Source organism: Betta splendens, chromosome 9, assembly GCF_900634795.4.
Source record: "Betta splendens chromosome 9, fBetSpl5.4, whole genome shotgun sequence".
In the NCBI taxonomy this organism is placed as follows: Eukaryota; Metazoa; Chordata; class Actinopteri; order Anabantiformes; family Osphronemidae; genus Betta; species Betta splendens.
Window position 1 is genome coordinate 17,205,421 of NC_040889.2, and position 25,957 is coordinate 17,231,377.

Here is a 25,957-nt window from a genome sequence, read left to right on the forward strand (position 1 = left end):
AACTCATCTGAAAAAACTCAAACGGAAAACACATTTTAAAATTTTTTCTCTGTACAAATTTGACACTAGACATTACATGAAATAGGCCTTTACTGAATTACATTGTTGCGTTAAGTTCACAGTAACATTTCAAATCCAACAAATGATGTGTGTGGTGTGTTTGCAAAGTAAAGTACAGGCAGTAGAGATTATTTTTCTTTTCAAAATAAGAGCTTTCCTACAGGAAATATAACATTCATAAATGACAGCAATAAAATAGTTGTAAAATATATTTTGGAAAGCTGCGAACATCAAAGCAGTTTTGACGTCACCCAGTGTATCAATGTGGTCTACCTGTTTTGTTACAACTATGGTAGGAAGAGTTTCTGCTCCGCACAGCGAGACATAAAATCTGCTGCCCCCCAAGAGGCTGAGGCGGAGGTGTGAGAAACCACAGAAGTCATCTCTGAAGAAAGACGCGGCCCCTGATTGGCTCTGTGAGAAATGGCTTTGTGACGAGTACAGTTTGCGTGTCACACAAATCTGAGCACTTTTTAAATGACCTTTCTCTAATTTCTAAAAAAAAGCTAATTTGGCAGATGAAGCAGATCCTGACATTCGTGAGCCATGTGTTGTGGCACTAAAATCTTAATGTAAACGAAACGGGAACGCCTCACAATTCTTCTTCTATTGCCTCATTTATAGATTGTGTTTAAACGAATGCTGATATTCTTATGATCAGAGGTAAATGTTACCCATAGAGCTTCAGGACTGTGGTTAGGAGTGTTTTAACTAAGCAAATTTCATCAGAGCTACACATTTACGTTGACTGGCAATAGCACCAACAGAAGCACATGGTTTTGTATAAAGGGAGCAAAGCAACAATCAAAGTAATGCAAATTGTGTCCACTGTACAGGCAGCGTTACTCTGTCGCATGTGCAACAGCGTTTCATAAACTCATGGTCTGCCATAAAATGTTAATATCACTGCTACAATTGCGGCCATCGTGTAAAATACAAAACGGTAATAAAAGCGATATCAAGACGTGGTACATTCAGGTCACCGTCCATCACACTACGACAAGCTCTTTGCATAAAAATGTCCTGTACAGTATCTCAAAAATAGAAAAGCTTCCCTTCACATTTCACGATAAGTACGGTAAACGCAGGCCATGCAACAGATTGGTTGTTTTCTACATAAAAAATATGAAGCCAGATCATGTTTGAAAGTCCCTCGGGGATTCAGCATGGCAGGGTTACCTTTGCTCTTTGTGTGGGGGGGTGCGCGTGACAATCAGACGAGTGAATGCTCGTATCGGACGCTCACTCTTGGTGCAGGGCTCCTCCCACTCCGGCACCGTCGGGCCCCGCTCCGCGTCGGGCCTAGGGGTTCAGCACGACGCCGGCCGCATCCTCCTCCTCGCTGCGCTGGAAGGCGCCGTGGGCCTGCTCCAGGTCCGCCACCACCGCCAGCAGCCGCGCGGCGGCGCTCTGGCCCGGCTTCGCGGGCCGCGCGTTGCATCCTGCACCGTCTAGCGGGCGGAGGAGAGAGGAGAGCGGTGTCACCGCGGCAGAGAGGACGTGACAGCGCGTGAGCACGAGCGTCTGAGCTCCCACCTGGGTGAAAGTCAGAGTTGATGCTCCCTTCTTTACCGATGGACGTCTGATCAGACTCTGGCGCCTCCAGATATTTTTTCCTGACAAACGGGCCACAAAGATAATTTATTCACTGACTATTCTCTGGAGCCACTTGGGTATTTAATCACCGCTGACATGTGACGGTAATGTCAAACAGCAGCATAGTGAGTTTCCATGTTGCAACATAGACCTCTAGTGTCCACGGCGTGAACTACATCCAGCCTGAAGCTGTTCCAACCTGAGCTTGTCTCTGCCTTGGAGGAGCTGCTTGTATATGGTCTGAGTCTCGACGTCCGGGTCCAGCGGGTCGCTCCAGTCCCCCAGAGTCACAGCGGAGTGGGTCCTGCTGCATCCTGTAACTGAAAATTGCCCTGTGATGTCCAGAGCCCGTCGGCCGCCGAAGCAACAAAAACACGGCTGCTACAAAATCGAGAGGTTCCGTCATTAAATATGGATTACGGAGAGCTCGTTTACTTGTTGCAGCCAGCGGCACGTGTAATAAGACGCAAGACTGCGTGTCAGGGGCCTTTTGAGCCCATTCGCTTCTCGGTTTGTAGCTCAACACACGAGCAATTGGTCAAACACACGCCGTGCATTCGGGGCCCTTGAACCGGAAGGACAAACAAGCGGCAGCAGAAGACCTCACCGGCGCGGTCGGCCTGCAGGCAGCAGGTCCACTTGCCGCCGCGATGAGCCCCCGGGTGGAACCAGGGCAGCATGCGCTCGTTGTAGATGCTGACCTTCCGGATCGCCGACAGCCACTGGTTGAGCTCGTTCACGTTCTGCTCCAACGACACAAAGCCAGCGTGAGGTTTTCCCGCGCGCCGGGGGAACGGTCGCCCGACGCGGCGCCTTTACCTTGCACTGGATGTACATGGTGCGCGGCTGCCCGTCGCCGTCCCGGCTGATGACCTGCATCACGTTCTGCTGCTGAAAGGCATTCTCGTCCACGCGCTCCACGGCGCACACGCGCTGAATGGCGATGGAGGAGGACGCCTGCAGCCAAAGCAGCACAAGCAGGAGCACAGGGGCGATTAGACGTCAACTGAGTCTAGGTGAAATGCAGAGGGACATGTCTGAGATACGCTGCACACATTAGGCTAAAAGGAACAGAACTGAGGAAGGGGCCGAGCCACGGCGAGATCAGAACACTTTAAAGTGCAAATCAGCCACTTCCAGCGGGAGCTGGGCTCGCCGAGGCCGGGCTCCTCCAGCGCGGAGGCGAAGGAGCCGCGGACATTGTTCGCGATCTGATTTGCAATGTTGGCGTGAACGTCCACAGCCTTCAATTAACCCGCGCCTTTATTCCAGTCACACAAAGCGGAGACGGGCTGAACGGCAGCGCCTTCCACTGGGGGAGAGAGAGGCCGCTCCCTCACGCTCGCTCGCTCTCTCTCTCTCAGTTTCTGCTGGTGAATGAGAGGAGATCGTTATCACTATGAGGCGCTGCATAGTGATGACAAGGAAATCGACACAAATGCACGGGAGTGCGTCAGCAGACGCTGACGCCATCGCAGGAAGCCCCATCAGCTTTCACTTTCACATAACTCAGATTTTACTCCACCTTTATTTCCGGTAGATGGAATTTGCGGCGCTCCCACCCACCTGCCAGTCCGGGGTCTTGGCATAGGACAGCGTCTCGCTCGTCAGCCGGAAGTAGCGCTTCTTAAAGGCAAAGCGGGAGAGGAGCTGAGGCCCCTCTGTCTTGTGCTTGAGGAGGTAGCCCTCTTTGACGGTGACCGAGGGCATGAACACAGCCCTCTGAGGCGCCTCGCACGCTGCAGGAGAACAAGCAGGGTCTTTACATCCGCGCAGACACAAGGTGGCGCCGTGACAACAAACCACACGCGTGTACGTTCGTTCTCCTGCCACAGCCTCCGTCCCTCAGCACGCGAAGGGCAGCGTCAAAGAGGCGAAACAAGCCTCCACGTCTGTCCCAACACCTCCACCTGAAGAGCCTGAAATGTCAAGGTGGCCTTTCAGAGAAAAGCGCGCGCGCGGTGGGCCGAGGGAGGCTGAAACGCGATCTGTCAAAAGGGGAGGATGTCTCATAACAGCTGCCGGGCTGGCGAGAAAGCAGACAGTGTCAGAGAACCAGTGTGAGGCGGACTGGCACCCGCAGCCTCGCGCCGCCGGCTCCTCGGCCGCGTCATCTGTGTTCTAGGCTTCCAGGCGGTTATGAATATTTCACCATGGAGCTGCGGTATTGATTCGCCCCGTTTTGATATCGCTCGAGGCCGCTCAATCGGGCCGACATTGCGGCCGCCTCTCGGCTCAAGGTCAGCGTTGCTGTTACTCACCGGCGTCATGATCGATGTCGATCAGCTTGTCGAGGAAGTCTTTGACGGAGGCCACGCTACGGAGGATGATGGGATGGAGCGGCGCCATCCACTGCTCCTTCCCGTGACCCAGCTGAAGGCCCAAGTTCCCCACACTCTGCAACGCCTGGCAACGATAAGGACATGCACGTGACACCCACATCTTCACATCGGTGCGTCAAATCCGCAGCAAAAGAACTCAGCGACTGACTGAAACTCTGAAAGTCAGAGATCAAACGGGTCTCTGAGGCCGGGCCTGCTGAGACCCTTTGTCCGGCCCACACCTGGCCCACAGCGAGGAGGAAGTCCTCTCTCTGATGCTCGACTTTGAACCGCAGGTAAAAATAGCCCCTTGCCTTTCACCGGTGAGGACCCATGGCAACAGCGCTTCAGCACCATGGACAGCAACCACAAAAGTCATGTACGAGGAAAGAACACGGTTTCGCTGTTTCTGCAACGTGACTTAAATGTGGATTTAAAGGGTATTTTTCCAGCTCGCCACCATTCAAAAGCACGATGGGCCTTCAGTCATAACCCTCTAAACGCCTACCGCATCCAAGTGCATCCACCTGCTTCATTTCCCCAAGTGCGACGTGTGAACCTCGATAAATTATTCACTGCGGTGTCTGTGTGTGCGTCTGTGTGCGCGTCTGTGCTGCGAGTCGTACCTTGGCGAGTAGTAACAGCGTTCTGCTTGTACGCGTGTCAGCGTGCTGGTCCCTCAGCTGGAACAGTTTAGGCGTGAGGATAGCGGGGGCGAAGAAACGCAGGAAGACGAAGCCGCTGATGGCCAGATACTTCACATCCTGTAGGAAACGGCGCTCCATCAGAGAAAACGCTGGAGCATGAGGTTCATTTAAAGTGCACCAACGTGACAGATGCCATTGACAGATCAGGTTCCTGCGTCCGGCTCAAGACCAACCTCATTTTCAGGTTGGGCAAACTGCTCCTCCACTCTCTTGTGCAGCTGTTTGAAGGCCACTCTCATCACAGGGGGACACTGATCGACGGAGCCCACGATGGATTCAGTGATGCTTGTTAGGTAGCTCTGCAGCATCTCCACGCTGCTGTCCCGCACCTCCGCCTCTGACACCGCGCCCTTAAATGAGATTCGTCTTCAGAAGAAAAAGTGCGACGCTTTAAATGACCGAAGGCAGACACACGCGTCGGACACATCACAGTCACAGTCTCGCTGCTTTAGTCCTGTTTTACCTGGTGCGGTTCAGGTCAATCTTACACGGGTCCAGCTCAATGTACTTCTTCTCGTCGAAGACGCGGTTGATGATGGGCTTCAGCACCTCGTGCAGATACAGCATGCCGACGGCCTGACAGGACGGGCCGCAGCACAACAACAGTCAGCGGTTGCTCGCGGTCAAGGCAGACACAGCAGAAGCGGCTTGTGAACAACAGCGGACACATCGACGCACCTTCATGAACTGTTCCATCGCCTTGGACGCAAGGGAGTTGGAGCGAAATAGAGTGTTTGGATCCGCTAGGAGAGAAAAAGAGCACAGTCACCACAGTCTAGTATGAACAGGCAATACATTCAATAATGACATAATTGCAGCAGGTCAGAGTTTAATCACACAGTGTCCAGGAAACAGCTAAGAAAGAGTTTGGTATCTTCTGCATGAACACTGTATGAATGTAAAAGCACCAGCTTTCAAAGGGACCCGAATTTCAAACACTTCATTAAACCCACTGGTAGATATGACTTAATGTTAAAACATTGTGTGCATCCTTTGCCTCCTTCTGGTTTCGATCCTGTCCAATATACAGTATGACCTGCGCCCAGATGAGGGCAGCCTGACCCCTTTAGACGGGGCCCCACAGCCCCCATGGCGACGGACCTCGACTGCCGGGTCCAGTATCCTGATCACTTACTCCTTTTCTTCCATGCCCTTTAGATGTACGCTGCATTCTGCTTCCCTTGCACCCAACTTTAATATGTGGCTGCTCAAGGCATCTATTCTTAATCAAGCAGCTACCATTTGGATCATGTGGAGTTGCTATGGAAACGCAGGCACTATGCTTATTATCTCAAACCGCACCAACAGCACGCAAGGACCGGCGCGCAGCCCTGTGAATTGTGGCGCGGCCGCGGTGTGGAGGCAAAGACGTGACTAATCCGGACCACGGAGGAGACCGCGAAAAGCCAGTTGGACGAGTAAATAATTGGCAGCGGGGCAGTAAATATAGCGCTGGTAGGCTTTAGCGGCCCACACACACCGTGACTGAAGCATCCAGGGACCTTAATGTCACTTCAGAGTTAAATAGCAGCAGCTCTCGGCAGATCTCTGGAGAGAAGGGTAATACCAGTAATCCGATATGTCAGACAAATATAAATACCGACTAATTGAGAGAAGCCTCCGTCTCACACAAATACACGCAGTAATTACAGTAATACACTAAGTATTACATTTATGAAGAAATTCAAATAAAAGGAACAGCTTTGGAGACTTTAGGGCCCTGAGATGTGAGAAGCTGGTCTAAACCATGCTACAGTATAGAAAATCTAAACGTCTGCACAGATGACGGGCTTTATGACGTTTCTGATGATGCTTCTTTCATCTTACTGGTGTGGTTGACCTCCCGGGTGTTAAGGTAGTCCAGGAAAGGCACCACCAGGCCCTGACCCAGGTAGATCTTCACCAGGGTCATGGCCACGTCCTGGCGGCTCTCAACCGTGGTCACTTCCTCCAGCATGGTGAGAGCGCTGCTGTCCTCCACCTAGAAGGAGGAGGAGCCGGGTCACGGTCACAGACGGGAACCGACGCGAATGGAAAACGCGGGGGGGGGGGGCGGAGCTGCTGACCTCCGCGGGGGAAATGACGGACTCCACCAGCAGGTCGATGAGCGGCTGGTAGTAGACGGAGGGGAGGATGCGGTCCTCGACCAGGCGCACCTTCAGACGCAGCGCCCCGAGCTTCCCGCTGGAGGCAACAAGAGCACAACTGGTCAGAGGCCGCTCGGCCTCAGGCTTCGTGGTCCCACCGGCGCGCGCCCACAGCCTCACCCAGCATCCGCCTCCTGGTTTCTCAAGGGTAATAGGCGGAACCAGCCCCGCACCACCGGCGTCTTGTGCAAACAGACAAAGGGGATTTCCACCTGTAGGAAGAAACGCAGCGCCTGAATGCGGAGTAGCTCAGTAGGACAGTGAATGCGATGGGACTTCCTGCATCCTCACCTTCCCCAGGAAGTCGTTCTTGCCAACCATGTCCCAGTCCCAGACTTCCACAGTGACGGCGCCGTCTTCGCTCAGCTCCTCCGGGTCCAGCTCCAGCTCCAGGGTTTCTCCCCAGTGAGGGAATCGGGTCTTCTTGATAATCTGGAACCCGTCATGCGGCATGTTAGGAAGTTCACATCTCAGATCACTCGTGCTCGATGCTCGGACGCGGAGCTCACCGAGGTCTCTGCACTGTGGTGGTTGCAGATGACCTTCGTGAATGGGTCGGAGGTGCCGGAGATGTCTCTTGGAGCCAAGTCTCTGTGGATGTGAGGACAAAATCAGTATATTAAAATGTTTAGCGAACCCCCGTTGCCTGTTCTGCGAATCGAATTAGCCGGCGAGGTGCCTTCGAGGCAAAACTGCCCCATCACAACTTCTCACTTGACCTTCATCTTTCAAACATCATTTCCATTCGCTGGTGTCGAGAGCTGATTGACACGCTCATTAGTGGCCGGCCCAGGAGGGAGGGAGCGAGGTGTGGGACCCACAGATGGAGCAGCGAGTGGTGCGATGGTGGCAGGATGACTCAGGGTGTGTGTGTGTGTGTGTGTGTGTGTGTGTGTGTGTGTGTGTGTGTGTGTGTGTGTGTGTGTGTGTGTGTGTGTGTGTGTGTGTGTGTGTGGCCTGTGGGGTGAACGTGATAAGATTTCAGCTCAGAAATATTGACGGCACTGGTCTCGGCCACAGAATCACTTCATGATAACGTGGTCGTAAACCTTTGCCTGTTTCTTATCATCTCTAGATGAGCTCATCCGTCTCAGCTGATCCTGTTCTGTGTCCCGGTTGACAGAATGTTACCTGGCTTCAATGATTTGACATCGCAGACTGCTCTTCTCCGTGTCTTTCAGTAGCTCCAGGCTCAGATGGATCTCCCCTTGGACCTCTTCATCCGGGTCAACCCTGGTCAGGTTCAGCCAGCTGTCTATCCCTAAGCATTTAGCACAAAGACAGAAAAAAGCAAACATGCCGGCGTCACAGAAAATAAAGATTAACGAATGCTACTAAACACAGTATATCAGAAATCGGCAATGAAAGAAGATAAAGTGGTATTCACTGAGGAGTTCTTTAATTTCTTGTACTCTAAAGTTAATATTTGGGTAATATATATATATATATATAATATATATATATATATATATATATATATATATATATATATATATATAATATATATATATATATATATATATATATATATATATATATATATATATATATATAATTAATAGGTAAAAAGTCATTAGATGACTAATATAATATAATAATAATATATATATATTATAATATATATAATTAATGGGTAAAAAGTCATTAGATGACATCAGGCTTTCATTATTTTACAGGAACATGAAACAAAATATTACAGTAACGAGGGCAGCGTGTGAGAAACCTCCAGCGAGGGGGAACTGACTCAGTCCATCATGTAGCAGTGAATCACAGGAGTCAAGGCTCTGCCAGGTGGCTTTTAAGTCGGAATCAGTATGCAACCGACGCACGCGTCTGAGCGCTCGGACCAATTTAGTAAAACTACATAACTGCACCGCCCCATATTTTAAGAGCGCTGAAAGCACTATGCGTAATTTCTTACATGTGAAACATGAGGTGCAGCGTCACCACAACTGGACGTGGAGTTTATTGCCTCGAAGCCGGTGATTCGCCCCGACTTACACAGGTTCTTACACAAGTGATGGATGTGAGCGCTCAAAAGTAAACGTGCTTCCCAGACTCTGCGTCTAAAACGGGATCAGACCCTTCGCCCTTCGTGAACACGTCTGCAGTCCCTGAACCCTGGTCATGTGCTCAGTCGTACCTTTAGCCTGAGATCCAATGGCTTCTTTGCTCAGAGTAATCTTTCCAATGACATCATCGTGGCTGTAGAAAGAGATACAAAAGATTATCAGATACTCGAGGTATTGAAAAAATGTCGTTTTTTCTTGCTGGAGCAGCGTGAGGCGAGTTGGAAGGCAGATTACTGATTGCTGCGCTGGCGGCGGTCATGAGTCACGTCAAGCATCTGAAAATATTTGTTTATTCAAGGCCTGGAGTCTTTTTTTTCCCCAAAACATTAAAACAGAACATGATTTAAGCAATGTCAATGTTTCGCAGCGCAATAAATCTGCAGTGAGCCAAGAGCGTTACCCAATAGTGTCTTCATCCATGACGTGAAAGGAGAGCGAATGGAAGCCCATGGGGAGGTGCAGGGTGTACTCCTCACCCCAGAAAGGGTTGAGGTTCTTCCACACTGTGGCCGTCCTGAAAGAGAGGTACGACCATCACAGAAACAGCTGCAGCCACATATGAATTCAGACTAATATCCAAAAAAAGTCGGCTGGCCAACGCTTCCAGTGCAAGATGATTAGCACCAGCGACTGCACTGAATCATAGTCCTCTCCACATGCCAGATGGAACAATAGCCACTCAGTTCATCCCATGTTCCTGTTAAAGCCCACAACAAACGTGTTTTTTTTTAGGCTCAGCTGCTGTCACTTAGCACCATTTACAAATAGCTTCTATCGAGCCGAGCATCCTTTATGTTAATTTTATCCTCTCTCAAGAACACATGGGATTTAGCATGTTCTGCTTACAGCGGGCGCTCCCTGTAATAATTGATGCAACCTCTCCATGGTAACCTGTAGGTGTTTTAAAGGCCAGACCAGTATCAGGTTCTCTGAGTCAGAGGGGCTACGGAGCCGGCACCCGAACCCTGCTCGCTCCCAGCCCGCCCGGGTGCCGGGCTGCAGATGTGAGCAGCTGGACCTTAGGCAGCAAATACTCACCAGCTGCGCTTCTTCATTTGTCATCGTGCATATGTTCATTTTTAGGCAGGGAGACTCACCTGGCCACAACTTCATTGTCAACTTTCACAATGCAGTATGGGTCACTGGTCCCCGAGCTGCACACGACAAATCAATGAGAAGAAAGAATGAGACATGGCAACATAGATGATCTGAATTTTATTGGGTTTTTCTGCGCTGAGGTAGATTTGAGTAGGTGGACACAACCCCACCTTCAATGGCTTTAAGTAAATTGAAATGCTGGGTTAAAATGCTGCACTTACCTTTTTTTTTAACTACCGAATTAAAACGATAAGCAGCAATTACAAAATGCTAACGCTGTTTACTGTAGGTTATATTCCTCGAGCTACGACTTAAGCACAGACATGCCATTCAGAAAACACTTACACGTCTTTGGCCGGGAGGTTCCTTCCCTCGACAATACGGAAATATAAAGATGTATTTTTGGCCATTTTGTGGTCGTGCGAGCTATGAATCCAGTTTCTCCTATGTCCCCATACGCTCTCTTATAAATAACGCTCTTCCTATCCGCAAGTGAGTTTTCTTCATTTGATGGCACCTTCAGCGCGTGACAGCGCGCAGCCCACCAGTAGCGCGCATCCAGTCCAGTCAGCCCAGCAGCTAGAACAATGTGGGCCACGGTCGCCAGCTGAACTGGGCTCCGTTGTCTTTTTTTCCAGCTCTTCTTTAAATATAGGCAAAATGATTACCAGAAATGTCCTTTCTGTAATATAAAAAAAATAGGTTCCATTCACTTTACACCAACACTGCAGATTGTTTTGTTATAGCATCTAATCGCTCACAAACTGTTTCCGTGGATCCTCGCTGCCTTTATATTTTATATACGTTGTCCCACTAAATTAAGATACAGGTCATACGTGATAAATAGCCGACGTGCAGGAGGAGCGTGCCGTCTTTGAGGCTGTGCGCCACCCTGTGGACACGTCGGGTCACTGCGCTGTTTATTTCAGACAGGCACCTTCTCAGGCAGCACTGCGGGGTCCTGTTTGGAGTGAATGGAAGCTAATAAACATTTGTTTTTCGTGTCTTAAGAAAAATGTAATTTATTTACCGTTGAGTTTATTTACGAACGTTACCATTTGATGCATTTTGCGTCTTTAATAGACGATGTTTGAAATATATATTTCTTTACTTTAGCAGCTTTATACGTTGACGTTTAAAGAGCGTGTCGCTTACCAGCGTGTCGCTGCCGCTCATCTTCCAGCTGAGATGGACGGTTATCCTGGCGTCATCGGCGACTCCACTAAGCACCAAGAAAGACATTACTACCTGTTATCGGAACTGCAAAGCTTAGTCAAAGATTTACCAAGGTAACGATCGCTCGCGGAAGTTGTTCGAAGAACTTGTTCTACCTGTAAGTAAGGGTTTCAGTTTTAGTATTAGCTAAAAAGTTCTTGTTTGTCTGTTTGTTAGCTCCTTCCAGCAGCGCCTGTCCTACAACACGCTCAGCGACCTGGCTCTGGCGCTCATCGACGGGACGGTCTATGAGATCGTACAGGGCCTGTTGGACATCCAGCACCTGACAGAGAAAAATCTGTACAACCAGAGGCAAAAGCTGCACTGCGAACACCAAGGTTGGTGTTCTGCCTAAAAGTGCGCATGTAACGGGGGGGGGGGGCTTGTTCCGAGAACTAAACTGGGCTGTTGTGCAGTCGAACCAGGAGATTCAGATTTGTGCACATCGACGTGGGCAGGATGCTCAGGCCCTGTGTCTAAGCACATGAACGAATGGCTGCTGCGTACCCATCAGTGCTGCTGGTGCTTCCCCCTACAGGGATCAATAAGTCAGCAGCTGTGTCAAGGACCAGCAGCTTCCTGGAACTAGCCCTCCGTGTGAGAGTGTTGATGTGTACACGCTTGACCGGTTCTTCTTGTAATGTGCAGCGCTCAAGCAAGATCTTGCAAGAAAGCACAAGGAAGCCCTTCAGTCATGCAAGTCTCACAACCTTGCGCTTCTCAAATCAAACCAACAAGCGGAGCTGGAGGTAATTATAACGCCGAGTGATGGCTTAAGCTCGATGACTCTTTTGAGCTCATCTGATGTGTTTTTGTTATCAGTCTCTGGAAACACGTGTACGGGAGGAGCAACGGATGATGGATAAGAAGATCGTAGCAGAAATGGATCAAAAGGTGCTGGACCAGCAGAACACCCTGGAGAAGGCTGGAGTCCCTGGGTTTTATATCACCACTAATCCTCAGGTGATTAATGCTGCTGTAGTTAAAACACACACAGTGAATGTGTACATACACCGAGATATCAGTGAAATCAGTCTCATCATTTGCTATTAACCCTCGTGCTTTTCAGGAGCTCACCATGCAGATGAACCTACTGGAACTGATCCTCAAGCTTCAGCAGAAGGAGACCCAGCCTGGAATACAATGAGAATGATGACAAACAGCCTGTATGTAAACAGGAGCGATAGATACATCCACAGGGCATCTGTTGCTGTCACCGTGTGACAAGAGCTCCGAGAGCAAACAAGTGCATGGAAATGTGGATGTTGTTCTATTGCCATCTTAGGTGAACAGGACAAGCTGACCTGAGCAGCATTCAAGCCCAGGGGGAGAGCAGTAGCAGGCTGTGACAGCGTGTACAGAGCTTAAGACATAATATAATGCAAGCACCCAAAGACGCTCTTGTAATATTGTTGTCTCTACATAAGTGGCCTTCGAGGGACGTTTTGTTGTCCCAGTTCTGAGTAGAAACAGTGAACCGACCTTTACCACTGACCTCACATGTGAAATACTTCACCGTCCTCCTGATATTGCAAATTGATGATCTTTGTCTGTTCGGGTTCTGTTTTAAATATACTTAATATTTTGATTTATTTTCAAAAATGATTTCTCTCATTTAGTCTTTACTATTGCACTTGCTTTTGTACTAGAAGATATTGCAGTGTTTAAATAACCCCAAGCCATGTGTTTAAAATGTCAGCGAACATGTTAGATACTATAGTGCCGTCTGAGGAAAACCAACACAGGTAACGACTCAGCAGACTTCCATGAGTTTGTGTTTTGTCAGAAGTGAACCTGTTAATACTGATGCACATGTTTTGTAGGGATGCCTTTATTTATTTAAAGAGCTACTGATGCACACGTTTTGTAGGAATGCATTTCTTTATTTATTTATTTAAAGGGCAGAGGAGATCAAACACCTGTTTGTTTGTGCTCCTTTGACCAAAACCAACAGTTGCTGTCTTTATTAACTTCCTTTGTCCAGACTGTGGTCAACGCTTCTAATTGACCACAACATGAGATAATACTGACCATATTTATTTCGTCTTACTGTCTATGTTGATCTCAAATAAATTCTCCGTAGACCTACATTGAAACATACTGATTCCCTGTCAACCTATTGCCAGTGGCACCTTCGCGTATCTTCCTGCTTGTTGGCCGCCGCTGTGGAGCGCATGCGCACAGGCTCCGGACTCTCCCTCTGCGCCGCTCCGTCAGATGGAGACGCACCTTCACCGGCGCCACAGGAGCCTGCGCCTTTAAGAAGCAGCCCGGGCGAACCTCGCTCGCAGTCGTCGGCGCACCTTCGGCTCCGTCGGCGGACGATGCCGGACAGCTCCTCGCGGCCCAGACGAGAGAACCTGCACAACGACGGTAACGCGGCCGCCGCTTTTCTGCCTGCACTGATGGACGCGTCGTCCCGCTAAATCACACCTGCTTCCGGCGGGACCGACGCCGCGTCGCTCTCCTCTACATCCAGCAGCGGCAAAGTGTCTGAAGCTGCGTCCGTTGCCATTTTGTTATGAATTATTAATAATTTAAACGACGTTTGTTGGTTTTTTGCACAGTACAGCGCGTCCGTGAATGTTTTCTATAAAGCAACGCGTCGCTTTTATCAGTCTACTTCTTGTTGTGGTGGGAATAAGGCGTTACGTAATTGCAGGAGCATCCTGTTGTCGCCATACGCCTGTTAAAGCAGGAATCTGATATTCCACCGCCCGAACCGACTAGAAGAACTAAGCTGCTCTCATGACAAGGATAAAGAGGTAGTTTATGGTTAAAAATTTATTTAAAAAAACACGTGCTGTATCGTTGCTGTGTTTCGAGATTTTTATATTACACACGATGCGATGGCTTTAGGTGACGTGGACTGGCTTGGTGTCCGGTAGCAATAAAGGCCCCTTAGCAAAATCCAGATAAAATCGGTATTCAGACTGGAAAACTTCCAGTCACTGCATCTTGATGGGCCTGTTGGCGCTGATTGTTTGAGTTACCGCCAGGAATTTGCCGTTTGGAACGTTTGAGTCCGCGGTACCAAAGCTTAAACGAAACTAACTCGCAGGTTTTATTATTTATAACATGACATAACATTATTTCCTAAATGCGTTCACGCAAAAGGGACGTCACGCTCCAGGAGTCGAACTCGATTCAGCCTTGTTTTCAGGACACAAAGTGCATCCCTGCCACAAACAACTACAGTAGTAACTAACTTAACCTTTGACCCCGCTGGTTCTGGCTTTTCCCGTTCCCGTGTTTACCCGTCACTGTTGATCCCAGCGCTTGTTGTCTCGTCCGCAGGTCGGCTGCATAAAGAGGCCATGGAGCCGGTCTAACTGTTGCGACACCGTCCACCTGGCCCGTCTCACCCCGTAACCATGGCGACGTGCCAGAGCGGCTGCGCGCCGGCCGTGCGCCTGTGTCAGCGACTGAACCGCCTCAAGACGCTGGACGAGGACATGATGGCGACGTCGCTGAAGCGCTGCCTCTCCACGCTGGACCTGACCCTGATGGGCGTCGGCGGCATGGTGGGCTCCGGGCTCTACGTCCTGACGGGGACCGTGGCCAAGGACATGGTGGGGCCCGCCGTCATCCTGTCCTTCCTCTTCGCGGGCGTGGCGTCCCTGCTGGCGGCGTTCTGCTACGCCGAGTTCGGGGCGCGCATCCCCAAGACGGGCTCCGCCTACATGTTCACCTACGTGTCGGTGGGGGAGGTGTGGGCCTTCCTCATCGGCTGGAACGTGGTCCTGGAGAACATGATCGGCGGCGCGGCGGTGGCGCGCGCCTGGAGCGGCTACCTGGACTCCATCTTTAACCACGCGATTCAGAACTTCACCGAGACGCACGTCATGCAGTGGAACGTGCCCTTCCTGGCCCATTACCCCGACCTGCTCGCCGCGGGCATCCTAATAGTCGCCTCCTTCTTCATATCCTTCGGCGTTCAGGTGTCCTCGTACCTCAACCACATCTTCTCCACCATCAGCATGGCGGTGATCGTGTTCATCCTGGTGTTCGGCTTCGTGCTGGCCGAGCCGGCCAACTGGAGCCAGAAGGAAGGCGGCTTCGCGCCGTTCGGGCTCTCCGGCATCCTGGCGGGCTCGGCCACGTGCTTCTACGCGTTCGTGGGCTTCGACGTGATCGCGTCGTCCAGCGAGGAGGCCAAGAACCCGCAGAAGGCCGTTCCCGTGGCGACGGCCGTCTCCCTGGCGCTGGCGGCCACCGCCTACGTCCTGGTGTCCACGGTGCTGACCCTGATGGTGCCGTGGCACTCGCTGGACCCCAACTCGGCGCTGGCGGACGCCTTCTTCCGCCGCGGCTACAGCTGGGCTGGGATCGTGGTGGCAGTGGGCTCCATCTGTGGTGAGTGTCCTTCTTAGCCGTGGTTTTGTGTGAGCGGATTGTGTTGTGACTCTCGGCTCCGTCCCTCTTCGCAGCCATGAACACGGTGCTGCTCTGCAATCTCTTCTCTCTCCCGCGCATCGTCTACGCCATGGCGGACGACGGCTTGTTCTTCTCCGTCTTCGCGCGCGTCAACCCCGTCACCAAGGTGCCCGTCAACGCTATCCTGGTGTTCGGCGTCCTCATGGCCACCATGGCGCTCATCTTCGACCTGGAGGCCTTGGTCCAGTTCCTGTCCATCGGCACCCTCCTGGCCTACACCTTCGTGGCCGCCAGCGTCATCGTGCTGCGCTTCCAGCCCGACAAAAGCGGCCCCAAAGGCAGCGCCTCGCCGCCGCCCCGCCCCGACGCCGAGCCGGCGCCGGCGCCGTCCGAGTCCCAGACCATCGCCGAGGACGGCGGAGAGCTGAAGCAGTACGAGTCCTTCTCGGACAAGCTCCAGCTGGTGGAGCGGCAGGAGAGGGGGGGGCCGCGCGGGCCGGGCCGGCTCCGGGCCCGCTGGGAGCCGTACCTGGGCCGGGTGCTGGGCGACTGCGAGCCGGGCGAGGTGGTGGCCTTCTGCGTGCTGACGCTCATAGTGAGCGCCGCGTCGCTCTGCGCCGTGCTGGAGTTCGGCACCCAGCAGCTGCAGCTGCCCGTCTGGAGCTTCTCCCTGCTGCTGGTGGTCTTCAGCTCGGCGTTCGTCCTCAGCCTGGTCCTCATATGGGTCCACGAGCCGCAGGGCAACAGCAAAACATTCCAGGTGAGCGCCGCCGTGACACCCCGCCTTGATCACAGCTAAATACGAACACTCCCTTTAAGCCAATTCCAAGGATGAGTGATTTCTTTTCATTCTTGTGCAGGTTCCTCTGGTTCCATTGACTCCAGGTGCCAGCATCCTCATCAACGTGTTCCTCATGATGAAGCTCAGTCCCCTGACCTGGATTCGGTTCACCGTGTGGATCGCTGTGGGTAAGGACGCCACCAGAACACAGGCAGCATGCAGTGGCCAAAGAAACACTTCAGCCTCAATCAGCATAAACTTTCTATTGGTTAGAATTTCACATCTGGCTGATCTGTTTGGACTGTCGATGCCGTTGGTGATAAGAGGGAGCGCATGATTAGCGACATTAGCTTAAGGCTTAAACCATTTAAATGCCACTGTCAGTTAACAAGATGCATTCACGGGCTATTGCACCTGACAGGCTAGACGGTTTCTCCCAGGAACCAGAACCCCCAAGACCGGAAACGCCACTTTCATTTCAGAATGGAAGGAGTGAGTTCAGGGAAAATTGTAGACAGACAAACAAACACGTGGGGCGACAGAGGACTCTGCAGTCTAGATGGACACTAGCAGACAGCACTCAGTCACCATCGCTCCATTACTTCATGCTCAGTATGTGCAGGAGTCCCTCCGCGCTGACGGGTTTTGTGCCGTCCCTCTCCCCAGGCCTCCTGGTCTACTTCGGCTACGGGATCTGGCACAGCAAGGAGGGCCTGCGGGAGCTGCAGCCTAAAGACATGGCCGCCCGCTACGTGGTGCTGCCCAGCGGGAGCCTGGTGGAAACGGTGCAGTCGGTGCAGCCCGACGGGCAGGCGGACGCGTCGGCTCACGCCGAGCACGCGGGCAGGAGATGATGCGTCGCGCCTGGCGCTACCGTACCTGCCTCTCCTCTTTACTACTGCTGGTACTGCTGCTCCCGTCCGTGTGTGAATAGCCGTTTGCTCTGCTGATGTAAGCGCACCGCAGGTCAGGATGCACGCTCTCTGTCTCGTAAAGCATATTTGTATATCTTGTGACACTCCAGTGTACAGCACAGAGCTTTATTACTGTCCTCACATCACGTAGCGACGCCCTCTGACACGAGCTCAGTCCTCGCAGCCGTCCCAGTGTGATCGAACCCACGCGCTTGTGTGCTGTATGGTGCTTTTTTGTGAGACTCACTGTACTGAAGTTATATGTTCTCAGCGGATCATTTTATCATTTTATGCAGATTTTGAACTGGAAAACCAACCTTCACTACAAATGTTACTAGGTCGATGATGTCCCACTGCATTTTTGGAGATGTCACCGTGCATGTTCTCAGTGAAGCTGTGGCTACTTTCACCTTCCTCTCATTTTTCATTCTCCTCAAAGCCTCAGGAGAAGTGACTGCACTGCCTGTAGAGACTTATGTTGATCTCTGTATTTATTTTCTATTTATTTTTAGCTCCAGGTTTTTTTGATCTGTCATTTTTCTGTCTCCTACATTGTGTAAGGAAGTCCTGTTTTTTACTCGCATATATTATCGTCCATAAGTCTTCACCTTTTTTTTACTTTACTTAATCTTTCAGATCTCATCCCATGACCACCTTCTCTTGCACTCGGGTGGGTTTTTCCCACGGACCTTTAGGCAGCAGCTCCTCCCTCCTTCTCTCCCCGTTGTCATGAGATTATGAGAAATCAAAGCACACAGATCACTGTATTGTAATGCAACTGATTTCAAGAGTAAGCAGAAATCTAATTGGATATTTAAATGAAGCACAATCCTGTTCAGTGAAAACAATCCTGATACACAGGGCAGCAGAGCAGCAGGCAGACACTGGCTCTGTGAAATCTGGGATGGGCCTCCGTAATCCCAGCAGATCTGCAGCTAGTCTGCAGCTTGACCTACATTAGAGAAAGACACATGCGAGATTATACTGAAAACATTCCCACAGCATCCGTCGTGTCAACAAATGGAATCGACGCTCTTTTATAAAGTAAAAATCTTTATTATTTATATTTTGATTCACTTCAGTTTGTGTTTGCATGTGTTACGTCAGAAACCAAATGGCCTTAAACACTCTGTAATCAATGCTGATGGATTTCCAAAGCTCGTGTAGTCAGTCTGAATGATTTAAATGTTCAAATTATTAGTGTGTTTCTTAGACGCCACGCTTTCTAGTAATAAACCAAAACACAAACCTGGAGGGTTTGATTCAAGATGGTTTTGTACAACCTTGAAAATGTTTGTTTAGTGTCGCCGTTCTGCTTCTGTTTTCTGCACCAGTGACAAACATTATGACTGTGGTGCTCTTCTTAGCTGAACGCCCTCCCACCTCTTCTCTCTCTTTATTTGCCAGGAAGCACATTTATAAAAGGTCCAGTACTTTTACTTCTGATTAGTATGATACTCTGTTCTTGCAGAATTATATCCCTTTCTGTTTTAGTCTATGTCTGTAGAAAATGCAAAGGACTGTGTTACAAAAAAATAAATGTTTTGAAAGCAGCATTTACAAAAATCTAAAATGTGGAGTGCAGTCTTATTTGGACGAAGGCTCATTCTGACTGTAGCTTAGAGTCAGTTTAACACTTGTTTAAATGTTTGCACTTAACTCCTATTTACATATTTACATAAAGAATAAAGCAGAAGTCACACAATGTCCTAAAATGAAATTCTTTCAAAGTGAGGAATGACAACTGATGACGAAATATTGTTATAGATTATAGGTTATATAAGATAGGGCCATATAAGTATTAATAAGAATAATAAACCAGCTGATTATTCCAACATACTTCATCACTCCAACATACAGCTGGCGCCACTGACGTCCACTGTTAGTCACGAATAGATTACGCAACGTCAGATTTCTGATGATAAACTTCCAAAAACAAATACAAGATGTTTGACTTCAGTGGCTCTGACCTAAGTTTAATGGCTTCCTGTTCCTGTCTAAGCCACAGAGCTGGGACCATTTTACCTCAGCACTGCAAACAGATCCATGATCTGCACTGCAAATTCATGCAGCAGCAATTATCGCTCACACTCACTCACAACGGGTATAACCTTGAACGCACTGAAATAAAGACTTCTAGAGATTCAGCCCAGCATGAATCCTTGAAAGCGCTGATGTGCTGTTTCCATAGTAACTGTTGGTTCAGCCCTTGTCAGACACAGCGACACTTAACATCATTGTACACGTCATCCAAGTCATTGTCGGCTTAAAGTTCGAGGGTTGTACCTACGACACATTTCATCAGAACCACGTGACTCTTCAGTGAGGTCGACCTGTTGAGGTATGACAGGGAAGGGTTTCATATATCCACAAACACACCCAACCTTTAGAGCAGTGAAGGGCAGTAACAAGCCACAGCTTACCAGCTTTACCTGGTAATCAAATGTCATGTACTATTAAACATAAGTGTATCATAGTATAATTTACAACACAAAACATATTAATGTAGAAAATATTTTTATGAGCTATTGCAAGGACTCCTTACATGAAGCTGTGTCAGCTGTGAATAAAGCTGCCTCCTAGTAGCGAACACGCCTTCACTTCCTCCGGTAATTCGAGCCTCCGACAGAGGCACTATGTGTTTTTGCGCGGCCTTTAGCAACAGTGGCACCTGTGTTGAGGTGGAGGGACTGAACGTGAACTTGCAAGGACGAGGGAGTGGCGGCAGACACGCGATCCCCCAGCGCCTCTGGCTCCAGATCCCGGTCTCCACCTCGTGCTTCCTTTCCTCTGTTGTTGAATCCTGCTCGAGCGTCACTGCTGCTCTCTCTGTGCAAATAGAAATGACGTTAAAGTTAAAGCTGTATTCATATTGTGTGCGTTATAAGGTAATACATGCACCTACAGTGGACTGTGCATCTGTGTGGGGGCACTTTGCTGTTTTTCTAAAGGAGTGCTGGGTAGAGAAATGCCTGACGTCTGCTGAGGCGAGGCGCCCTGTTGGAAACAATGCAGAGGTCTGATATAAAAAATAAAAACCAAACAGCGACGACACTCTTCACGTGTCTCCCACCGTGGAGGCGTGTTGCTGAGCTCTCTGCCTCAGTTTCTCAAGGCTGCCGTGCAGAGTAGAGTTTTCCTTCTCCAGAACCTGGATGCGAGTGTTATTGGCCCTCAGCTGTTGCTCCATATCCAAAAGCACATTTCCCGTTGCTTTTAAGGATGCGAGAAACATTCCATGTAAACATTCGCCGTGGCGTGAGATGAGGTGCGGAGGCATGCGAGATGATGAGGGACAAACAGATGCTTACTCTGCGGTTGGTCCTGAGTCGGAGGGCTGAGCTCTGGGAACGCCACTAACAGCCTCTCTCTCTCCTGTAACGCGTCCACGTGTTCCTTCAGCTCCGTCACAGTGTTCTGTAAATTCCCAATCCGTGTTTCTAGAATCTGCTTCTCCCTGTGGAGCTCTGAGTAGAGGTCCTGTTGGATACACAAGAGCATGTTTAGTACAGGTGTAAGTACTGTACGGACACCGGGACCAAGGGCTTTGATGGATGTATCCAGGGTGGTGATGTCACAGAGTATCAGGGAGAGATGGACAGAACCACCTCCAACTGAACATCAGACTTTAGGAAATCTGTGAGTGCTGTCACCCCTCTCACTATTAAAAATGAAGAGGTGGAGTTGGTAACCGAGTACAAATACCTGGGAGTGTACTTTGACAATAAAATGGACTAGTAATTAGATGTGAGCGTGTGTAGATGTGTTAGCATTCTTATTTCTAATCTCCCCTCCATCTTGTGTGTACCTCCAACGGTGACAGCGATCAAAGTGTGCAAAATAATTTCCCTGTGGGATTAATAAAGTTTTCTGAGTCTTGAATCTTGAGGCACCTGCTCTTTGAGGAGCTGAGCCCTCTGCTGCTCCTTCTCCTCTGCGACCCGTCGCAGCTGATCGCGCAGGTCGGCCTGTCGCTCCTCTGACTCATCCAGCTGCCTCTGAAGATCCTCGCGGTCCTCGTCGAGCACGTTCACCCTCTCCAGCAAGGCTCTCTGCTTCGCCTGCATGGACTGGACGCGGAGAGGAAAAGTCACCAACACCTGTTTGAACGGGTTGGACCACTCTGATATGTGAGCACGAATGTGGGAGAGGATGTTGTGCAGAGACACGACCTCCTGCTGACGACACGCGCTGCGGTACTTGGCACTTTCTTTGTCAAGGAGGACTCGGGTTTCAGAGATCTGACCCTCCAGCTGCTGGACTCTTTCTTGCAGGTCACAGCGAGCTTCGTGTTCAAGTCGCTGCAGGGTCCTCACTTTCTCCTGCAGTGCCTTGTTTTCACACGCTGCCACACAGTAATGTTAGTCCTATCATATGGGTCTGTCCCACCAAAGCAAGCAGGCGATATTAAAAACGCAGCGCTGAATGTGACGCCTACAGCTTCTTACCGAGTGCTTGCAGTGAATCTTGTTGCAGCGCCGCCTTCTCTTTAAGCCTGGCATCACCCTCCTCCCAGTTCAGCATCTCTGTCACACACAAACAAAATGACACATGCATCAGTACCAATAGATCTCAGTGAGCATCCATCACCTTTCTTCATCTCTGCACCTCTTCTACGTTGTTGTTGTTCCTCCTGCAGCCGTTGCTCCGTCTCTTTCACGCACCTCTGCGCTTTCCTCAGCGAAAACTCCAGCTGCACTACGTTTGCCTGGCGCTTCTCCGTCTCCCGCTCGAACTCGTTCCGCGCTTTGTCCAACCGGGCCTTGCACTGCTTCCGCTCTGCCTCCGACGCCGCTAACTGGTCCCTGAGGGGCCGCACGGTGCCCCGGACCTCCTGCAGGTGCTTCGCCAGCCGCCGCGTGTCCCTGAGCTGCTCGCCCGCCCACTGGGCGACGTCGCCCGCCGTCATGTCTCCCACCCCCACTGTGTCCTCCACCGCCGCCAAGAGAGGCTGGAGGGAGCAGGGCAGGCCCTCGGCCCGCAGCAGCTCCACCAGCGCCTCCCCCGTCCTCCTCAGGAGGGACTGCACTCCGCGGCAGGCGTCGCAGGGAACCAGGGACGGTTCCACCGTCTGGCAGCTCACGCTGCACACGCTATCCCTAGGGTAGAGTGAGTTCTTGGGATTCGGACCGGAGGAGGGCCGATTCTGTGGCAAACGCTCCAGGGAGTCCGTTGAAGGCCAAGCAGCTAAAGCGGGTCTGCAGCCGTCACTCGCTGAGCTCATGTGGGAGGAAACAGAAGACGCCGTCTCTGTCTCACCGTCACACGTTTGGGGTTTTCTGTCCTAATAAAGAAAATTAGGCCTTTAGAATCAGTTTGTACTTAACATTTGCTTGACTTTTTTCTCTAACCTATGCTCACCTTACAATTGGACAGCTGAACTAGGTTACTCCAGTAGTTTCTGACTACAAGGCCAACTGACTGGCATCCTGTGTGCTGGGTGTCTTCTCTCCTGCGCCTGCACCTCAGCTGCTCAACATAACAATTGAAGCTCTGTAGCAGAAGCAGGAGTCTTGTTCACAGAGGGAAAGAAACCAAATCGCTTTTTAGCTTTCAGTAATATTTTATTATTATGATTCAATCTACTAACGCTACCTGTCAATGACGAGCTCCAGCAGCACGATGTGGGAATGCTGATTAAACGCATCCTCCCCGTCCACAAAGTCATACTGCTCCAACAAAACCACCATGTCCAGGTTACACGAAAGCTTGTCGGGGAACTTCCAGGATGAAAAGCGGACCGGTCCGGTTCTAGAGAAGACGTCCAGAACTGCACCTTGGAGGTCCACCAGGTCTTTTCGGAGGCTTTCGATACAGTCCTGGCGACCCAGGAACTGACTCATGACTGAACTGAGGCTAAGTTTATGCTTTGCAACGTGGCGTTAGTGCAGTAGATAGCTGTTGATGTCTCATCTCCGTGACAACCCGCATATAAGCACTTCAAGTTCCATGATGCTTTGCGGCACGTTACAGGTGTCATGCCAAAAAGTGGCTGTCTGCCAAAAATCGATTGCCGTCGTACGCGGGAGCGCGCATCGCGTCGTAAACGCGTATTGTTCGGGTTTGAGACTACAGCTGCTTATTTCGGTTAATTGTATTTAACTTGTAAATACTATCTGCTAGACATTGTCCAGTGGTGGTAGCGATGCACCGTCTTTTAGATTTTAAACAACTGCAGTAATCATTATAATTCGTTTTACAGCAGTCGTCGATCGTAACTAACGATTTAATTATAGGACATGACGCTAGGACTCAGATCTACGACTCGTTATTGCAGCAATATGTTTGTATTTCCACCTGTGTGTGCTTTCGACTGCACAGAGCTCAACTCACGCAGCTCTGCTTGGATATATTAACAGACTCAATAAACATCCAGTGCATCTTGTTAGCATCACCACATTAGAGATCAAGGTAAACGGACAGAAGAGAGCCTTCAGCAAACAGCACGTTCCTTGTTTTAGGTCAGAGGTGAATTTAAAGTAAGACAGAAATAAGCTTCTGATCAAAAACTTTGGCTCTAATCACTCTTTGCCAATTGAAGACTGCTGTAAAGTGAATTATACTGAATAAAGTTTGAGAGTTGTAGACTGTAACTATTCACTTGTCATACATGTTTCTAGCAGTATAAGGTTATGAAGCATAACTAGTTGCTTGATCCCCTGAGAAGCTTGAATAAATGCACTTTGAATATTACTTATTGAATATTACTTTTCACCATGTATGCGTACAGAACCCTGCTCCACTGTGGCCCTGCGTCTCTGGGCTTAATCATGGGCCATTGTCAGACCATGCTCATGCTGTTTTATGTGAGACTGCAAACTGCAATCCATTCAATACACAAACACATTTACTACCATCCCATTTCTCCAAATGACAGATATTCAGTGAGATACACTGAATGATGACTTTTTCTGCATAATCAATAATTGTGAATGTAAAAGACAGAATAATGTTTTGGTTCAGCATTTATCTTTATGTAGGACTCATAAGATTGAGTAGTTTTAAATGTTAGAATATGAATTGATTCTCTTCCTGAATCTTTATAATACGGTGTGCAAAGTACTTCCCAAGTCAACCCCTGCGGTTCTGTTCACTGCTCACACTGCAGACTTCACATTCAACTCAGCATCCTGTCACCAGGTTATGTGATGACCCTGCCATTGTCTGGTCACGAATGACAGCGACAGAGAATACAGAAAACCTGTCCAAAGCTTTGTGGACTGCTGCCAAAGGAACCACCTCCAGATCAACGCAGCGAAAACCAAGGAGCTGCTGGTGGACGTCTGCACTACCACCATGAACATCCAGTGTAAGGACACACACACGCACACACTTTTACTCTGTGGTGGAATCAAGCGTTTGTAGTGGTTAAAATAAAACGGATGAAAAAATCTGAGCTCAATTACACGGTGCCGTTGAGAATTTGAGAACTGTCTGAAAAAATGTGTGAAAAATGTCTGTTTCAGAATTTCGAGGTCATCTCTGCCAGCGAGGTGTCGCCATCTAGTGACCAAATACGATACAAACACCCCCTCATACTCTGTTTTAAACCCCTCATCACGCTCTGTAGCCTGTTTTTTTTTTTAAACACAAATACCAAATCAAAATTATCATTCAATAAATGTGTCACCCTACAAATAACCCTGGCCTTCACCTCACCACCCAGGAAACGGGCCACTTCTCCAAAGAAAAAAAAAAGACTCCCACAACCTGGCTGCTGTAACGTGTGGTTTCTCCCCTGTGCTACAAATGACAGGAGGGGCAGAGCTTTGCCCCAGACTTCCACCATCTCCACATACAATAAAGCCTCTGTCTTTGTGCTCTAAACGTGAAAAACCTTTACGTACATATTAAAATTAGGCAAAAATAAGCTCCTAATCAAAAAGGAATCGGCTTCATCACTTTTTGGCAGCATCTTACTGGTTTAACTGGCTTCATACATATATTAAAAGTGGTAAAATAACCGATATTTTTTATTTCATACAGTGTAAACTGTCGTCGTCGGCAGTTTCAGGCAGACACAAGCGTCGTAAACACATGTAGAACAAACATGTTGCTGTAATAATGAGTCGTACATCCGCTGAGTCCTGGCGTCATGTCAAAGATAAACAGTTACGATCAACAAGTCGTCCATCGGAAAATATATACCGGATAGTAGTGATGGGTCCGGCAACACCGATGCGTCGGCGCCTGCGTCGAGCTCTTAGAGCGAAACACTGTGTCGGTGCGCGTATCGCGTTGGGAAAGCACGTGACCGATACAGTTCCTGTATCAGTCACCGTCTGACGCGCCAGACTGTGTTTATAAGGAAGCGCATGTGTCGGGCTGCATCTGCCGAAAGGAATCCCTGAGCGTTTGCCGTTCATAGTCAAATTCATCTATAATTCATCCCATATCGAAAAATAAGGTTTCTTTTATGATTTAATTTTATGATGAAGTGAAAGTGTAGTATTAAAATAATTAATTAATTTTAAAGTTTTCACTTAATCCATATGAATTCAGATTAATTTCCAAAGTGACTCTTTACTAATCATATTATTTTATGCAGGTTAAATTTCGTATTTGTTTGACAGAACTTTCCTATTTAAACAAAACCACCTCACAGTGTGTTGACCCCAGCAACACTTTTAGACCCTAGATTTAAATCACTCTGGTTCCGCAGTTCCTCC

At 49.5% G+C, this 25,957-nt stretch overlaps 4 protein-coding genes across 10 annotated transcripts; 2 read left to right on the plus strand and 2 right to left on the minus strand.

Annotated features, from left to right (window-relative positions):
• Nucleotides 1-72: 72 nt before the first annotated feature.
• On the minus strand, nt 73-10,834 carry LOC114863276 (rasGAP-activating-like protein 1). Its single transcript, XM_055511977.1, has 21 exons — nt 10,347-10,834; nt 10,001-10,057; nt 9,304-9,417; nt 8,975-9,036; nt 7,963-8,092; nt 7,341-7,422; nt 7,123-7,263; nt 6,952-7,043; nt 6,751-6,868; nt 6,512-6,665; nt 5,363-5,427; nt 5,148-5,260; nt 4,858-5,050; nt 4,604-4,741; nt 3,918-4,062; nt 3,223-3,395; nt 2,476-2,613; nt 2,264-2,399; nt 1,812-1,976; nt 1,597-1,695; nt 73-1,511 (listed from the first exon to the last, which is right to left on the minus strand). Exons 1-21 carry the CDS (start codon nt 10,409-10,411, stop codon nt 1,363-1,365), a joined length of 2,529 nt encoding a protein of 842 aa, XP_055367952.1. The 5' UTR covers nt 10,412-10,834; the 3' UTR covers nt 73-1,362.
• A 53-nt stretch (nt 10,835-10,887) lies between these two features.
• dgcr6 (DiGeorge syndrome critical region gene 6) lies at nt 10,888-13,306 on the plus strand. 2 transcript variants are annotated; one of them, XM_029164237.3, is made up of 6 exons: nt 10,888-11,018; nt 11,118-11,290; nt 11,394-11,554; nt 11,865-11,965; nt 12,039-12,179; nt 12,286-13,306. In XM_029164237.3, the coding sequence occupies exons 2-6, from the start codon at nt 11,190-11,192 to the stop codon at nt 12,361-12,363; spliced, it is 582 nt and encodes a 193-aa protein (XP_029020070.1). In that variant the 5' UTR covers nt 10,888-11,018; nt 11,118-11,189; the 3' UTR covers nt 12,364-13,306. The 2 variants fall into 2 exon arrangements, with proteins under 2 accessions (XP_029020070.1, XP_029020071.1); XM_029164238.3 differs by having other exon boundaries at nt 10,901-11,018; nt 11,121-11,290.
• A 129-nt stretch (nt 13,307-13,435) lies between these two features.
• Nucleotides 13,436-18,861, plus strand: slc7a4 (solute carrier family 7 member 4). 3 transcript variants are annotated; one of them, XR_008695535.1, is made up of 6 exons: nt 13,436-13,589; nt 14,514-15,572; nt 15,647-16,353; nt 16,454-16,562; nt 17,041-17,340; nt 17,925-18,861. XR_008695535.1 is itself a non-coding variant. In XM_029164226.3 (5 exons), exons 2-5 carry the CDS (start codon nt 14,591-14,593, stop codon nt 17,226-17,228), a joined length of 1,986 nt encoding a protein of 661 aa, XP_029020059.1. In that variant the 5' UTR covers nt 13,436-13,589; nt 14,514-14,590; the 3' UTR covers nt 17,229-18,861. The 3 variants fall into 3 exon arrangements, 2 of the variants coding, with proteins under 2 accessions (XP_029020059.1, XP_029020060.1); XM_029164226.3 differs by having other exon boundaries at nt 17,041-18,861; XM_029164227.3 differs by lacking the exon at nt 13,436-13,589 and adding an exon at nt 13,599-13,981 and having other exon boundaries at nt 17,041-18,861.
• Nucleotides 18,862-19,008: 147 nt separating this feature from the next.
• ccdc157 (coiled-coil domain containing 157) lies at nt 19,009-25,574 on the minus strand. Of its 4 annotated transcripts, XR_008695534.1 has the most exons (11): nt 22,884-25,572; nt 22,650-22,800; nt 21,897-22,572; nt 21,737-21,814; nt 21,461-21,633; nt 21,182-21,358; nt 20,600-20,768; nt 20,362-20,501; nt 20,194-20,285; nt 19,834-20,117; nt 19,009-19,621 (listed from the first exon to the last, which is right to left on the minus strand). XR_008695534.1 is itself a non-coding variant. In XM_055511280.1 (10 exons), exons 1-10 carry the CDS (start codon nt 23,129-23,131, stop codon nt 19,886-19,888), a joined length of 2,118 nt encoding a protein of 705 aa, XP_055367255.1. In that variant the 5' UTR covers nt 23,132-25,574; the 3' UTR covers nt 19,789-19,885. The 4 variants fall into 4 exon arrangements, 3 of the variants coding, with proteins under 3 accessions (XP_055367255.1, XP_055367254.1, XP_029020069.1); XM_055511280.1 differs by lacking the exon at nt 19,009-19,621 and having other exon boundaries at nt 19,789-20,117; nt 20,194-20,267; nt 22,884-25,574; XM_055511279.1 differs by lacking the exon at nt 19,009-19,621 and having other exon boundaries at nt 19,789-20,117.
• Between the last annotated feature and the right edge of the window lie 383 nt (nt 25,575-25,957).